The sequence below is a fragment of the Amblyomma maculatum genome, chromosome 11 (assembly GCF_055883805.1).
Source record: "Amblyomma maculatum isolate TAMU_Amacu chromosome 11, ASM5588380v1, whole genome shotgun sequence".
NCBI lineage: Eukaryota > Metazoa > Arthropoda > Arachnida > Ixodida > Ixodidae > Amblyomma > Amblyomma maculatum.
In genome coordinates this window covers 135952125-135956513 of record NC_139354.1, presented here as the reverse complement: position 1 = coordinate 135956513, position 4389 = coordinate 135952125, and the positions used below count along the sequence as shown (strand labels likewise).

The window sequence follows — 4389 nt, the reverse complement described above, 5'->3', positions numbered from 1 at the left end:
GCCTGACACACATCGCGTCTTCACTGTTTGATTATTTTCAGCTTGTATATCGCGAAACCATGACACTAAGGCAGCGGGAATCAGTAGACTATATTGCCGAAAACAACGACATGGTACCTCGCAACTGTTAGATCATCGGCTACTCAGCCGGAACTCCTGGGTGCCATTCCGGACAAGGCAGCCGTGTTTATTTATTTATTAGTGCCTCACAGGCCCCGAAGAGCATTGGGTGAGGGGGGCAAATCGGTACAAGAATATCGTACAAGTACGCGGTACAAGTCAAATACAAGAAAGGAACACGAAATTTATACAAAACCGAGTTAAAATAACATCAGACACGAGACACGAAAAACAACGTTAAGAACAAATGAAACTGTTGTACATTTCGAACATCACTATGGCAATAGATGTATACATAGATGTTTTTTAAACTCACCAGGATCAATGAAAGAGATTTTGTTGTCAGGAAGATCATTCCAGAGTTTTATTGCTCTAGGTAATGCAGAGGAATTAAACGACAGGGTCTTCCCATATATCCGGTTGAAGCTGAGTTGATTGTGTAAGCGTTGTGAAGAGCGGAAAGGTGATGCCAGAGGTAACAACGAAGGACGGGTGTGAACATATTTATGGAATAAACACAGAAGTGAAATGGAGCGACGAATTTCAAGTATCTGTATGTCATTAAGGTTTTTAAGCTGGGATACACTTGCGAGGGGACTATAATTGCTAAAAATGTACCGGGCAGCTCTGCTTTGAATGGACTCGAGCATATCTATGAGATATTTCTGATGGGGAGACCATATAGGTGAGATAAATTCCAGCTGTGGGCGAACAAATGTAAAATATGCAAGTTTTCGAACGGAGCTAGGTGAGGTTCGAAGGTTCCGGCGTATGAAACCCAATGTCCTCGACGCTTTGTTGCAGACTGCAGAAATATGAGAAGACCATGAAAGATTTGGTGTGAACTGAATTCCAAGGTATTTGTACGACGTAAGCCTTGATAGAGAGGTATTATTTATTGAGTATATGAAGTTAGAAACAACATGCTTGCGGCTAAAAGTCATTGATTTACATTTATTAGGGTTAAGAATCATTTGCCAGTTTTGACACCAATCAACAATAGTGTCAAGGTCATTTTGAAGGGTCAGGTGGTCAGTCTCAGAAGCGATCTTACGGTAAACAACACAGTCGTCTGCGAAAAGGCGTAAACGGGATGAAATGTTAGTGGGAAGGTCGTTAATGTAGATTAGAAAAAGTAAGGGTCCAAGTACGCTTCCCTGTGGTACGCCTGAGGTTACGTCACATGGGGATGAGGAAGAGCCGTTGACAACTGTGAATTGCTGACGTAATGAGAGAAAGTTTCGAAGCCAAGATAATGTGAGGGAATCAAGGGAAAGGGTAGATAATTTTGTAAAAAGCCGGCCATGTGCAACTCTGTCAAATGCTTTTGAGAAATCTAAAAAAATGCAATCTGTTCGCTGGTTATCATCCATGTTGAAATGCAGGTCAGTAGTAAATTCAAATATCTGGGTATCACATGAGTAGCCTTTCCTAAAAGCATGCTGATTTGAAAAGAAGAAGTCATTTCGTTCCAGATGGTTGTAAATGTGAGAAGCGATAATATGCTCAAGTAATTTACAGCATATGCATGTTAACGAAATAGGCCGATAGTTATCAGGAGAGGTTTTGTTACCCGTTTTGAAGACAGGGATGACTTTGGCTTTTTTCCAGTCAGTGGGCAGTTCCCCGGAGGATAGTGATTGCTGAAATATATGACACAAAATCTGGCTGAAAATTGAAATGGTGTTTTTAAGTATCTTGAGTTAATGTTGTCCACTCCGGCAGATGATGATAACTTTAGATTTTTAATTAGTGATGCGATACCCTCAGCACTAATGGTGATGGGCTCCATGAATGGGTAGTCAGACTCGAGAACAATTGGCATACTGGAATAATCTTCCTTAGTAAACACTGATGCAAAAAATCTGTTGAACGCGGTTGGACATTGAGTCAGCTAGCGGCAAGCCATCAGTATTGTGTAGTTGTATGAGGTCATGTTTACTTTCGGGAGATATAGTCTGCCAAAACTTCTTAGGATTAGTCTGCAAAAGTGACGGCAGATCATGAGTGAAGTATTTGTTTTTGGCAGCGGTAAGAGCAGAACAGTACGCTTTTAAACACAGTTTATATCTTTCCAACGAAGTTGAAGAAGGAGCAGATCTAGCTATTCTGTATAGGCGCATGTTTTTATTCCGTAATCGACGGAGGGTCTTGTTGAACCATGGATTTTTTATGTCATTAGCTATTGTAATCAGAGGAACATGTTTCTCTATCAATGCAGATAGTTTGTGTTTGAAGAGCAACCAGTTTTCTTCGGTAGATCGTTCGTTCCTTAGCGGGAAAAACACCTAATTGAAAAATGAGGCAAGTTCCGTGTTAATTTCATCATATCGTGCTTTACTATATTCTCTAATTTTTTTAGTTGTAATACCTGCAAACAAGCTCGGAACTAGAATATCAAACTGCAACATCTTATGATCGCTAAATCCGTCAAGATACATAATCGGCCCTATGGTATCCGGAGCAGTGGATAGAGCTAAATCAAGAATGTTAGAACCACGCGTATTCTGGCTAATCACTTGAAATAAATTGAAATCTAGTGTTAGGTTGATGAATTCTGTTGCAGCATGACTAGTTGAAGACAAAGAAGGCCAATCTATTTCAGGAAAATTAAAATCACCCAACAAGTAGATGTTGCTAGGTGAACTGTGTTCGACAGCGGCAGCAATGCTAGACCGAAGATCATGAATGAAAGAAGTCACACAATCGGGCGGACGGTAACACACTCCAAAAAGTAAATTCGAAGATATAGTTTTGCAGGCAGCCCAAACTATTTCGAGGTCTGAGTTAGAATTGATAGCAGTGGATGGTAACGTTTTTTTAATACCAAGAAGCACCCCACCCCCTCTTTTATCTGCACGGTCATGTCTGTAGATATTGTAAGCATGGGCGTCTGGAAAGATTTCATTGTCTTTGATACCGGTGTGCAACCAAGTTTCAGTTAAAGCAACTATATCAGATTCACTGTCTTGCAAAAAAGAGCAGAGATGATCACGTTTAGGCATCAAGCTTCGGATATTAGAAAATGAAAGGGACAGCGTCGGAGCCTGGGGGCATGACGTGGACTGAGGACAATCACGCAATCTAGGTGCATTGCCTAGCTATGGTGATACTAATATGACCGAATCAGTGGCTCGGTCATACGCATATGTTTGTTTGTCCATTCTAAGTTTATCAAATGCCAGTTTATAAGACTTGGATTGTGACTTTGCAAATTTGGTCAACTTGCTTCTAGCCTCACGAGTTGTAGCGGAAAAATCCTCACGGATTGCAAAACTGGAGTCCTTCAATTTGTGGCCATTTGAAAGGATGTTCTGCTTGTCTTTAAAGAAGGTCATCTTGGCAATGATTGGTCTGTGCCTATCAGTTTTGAATTTGCCTAATCTATGAACCCTTTCAAACTGTAAAGCAGTCATAGATAAATCTAGGTGCTCTGAACAAAATGCAATGACTTTCCCTTCAGAATCTGCCCAGCTTTCGTCTTCCACATCGTCGATGCCAAAGAAAAGCAAGTTATTTCGGCGCAATCTATTTTCAGCATCATCACACCTTGAGTAAATACTAGAAAGCTGGGAAGAAATGGCTTGTATGGCATTGTCAGTTTCAAGAGAATCAGGCCTATCAAGTGAGGTTGCCGTTGCCTCGAGGGCTGCCACTCTCAACGTCAGCTGCTTGACTTCTTTATCGGTAGCATCCTGCCTTTCTTTAACACCTTTGATTTCATTAAGTATTACAGCTTGGCCAGCTTCAATTCTTTGGACAGTCAGCAAGAGGGCTTCCAATGTTTCTCTTTCAGTTGCATTCATAGGCCTAGGATTGCTTTCGATGTCACCCGACAGTGAGAGCAGCATACCATAAAAAATAGGTAAAGGCGAGAAGGCAAAGACAATACACGCTTCAGTACATCAATACACTCTCCAGGGCACGACACCGTAAATAGACAGTAATTACTGCTCTTCACACAGGCAGTGCCTTCCAAATAACTAACCTGCAAAATCCGCAGCGGTAAGATTTCCATGGCGTTCACGGTGCCGTGCCCGAGGTGGGTGTTTCCGGGCTTGCTCTTATATGCGTCTTCGATGTCGGAGATAGTAGCTGAAGATCCATGTTGCCAGATGAAAAATCGGTCGCCAACTACGTATGGCCAAAAAGCAGGCGAGAGCGAAGGTCGCTCAGCGGCAGCGGATGGCGATGAAGCAGCGGGATCCGGGAAACTGCAGGAACCACATAGGAACGCGGCCTGCAAAATCCGCAGCGGTAAGATTTCCA

The 4389-nt window shown here is 42.1% G+C and overlaps 1 protein-coding gene across 1 annotated transcript; it reads right to left on the bottom strand.

Annotated features, from left to right (window-relative positions):
* Window positions 1-2623: 2623 nt before the first annotated feature.
* LOC146175035 (uncharacterized) lies at window positions 2624-4004 on the bottom strand. The gene has a single exon (XM_084585509.1). It carries the CDS (start codon window positions 3969-3971, stop codon window positions 3222-3224), a length of 750 nt encoding a protein of 249 aa, XP_084441635.1. The 5' UTR covers window positions 3972-4004; the 3' UTR covers window positions 2624-3221.
* Between the last annotated feature and the right edge of the window lie 385 nt (window positions 4005-4389).

What these genes read in the sequence shown, in the direction of transcription:
- LOC146175035 (XM_084585509.1), bottom strand. Translation starts at nt 3,971, where the DNA reads ATGCTGCTCTCACTGTCGGGTGACATCGAAAGCAATCCTAGGCCTATG.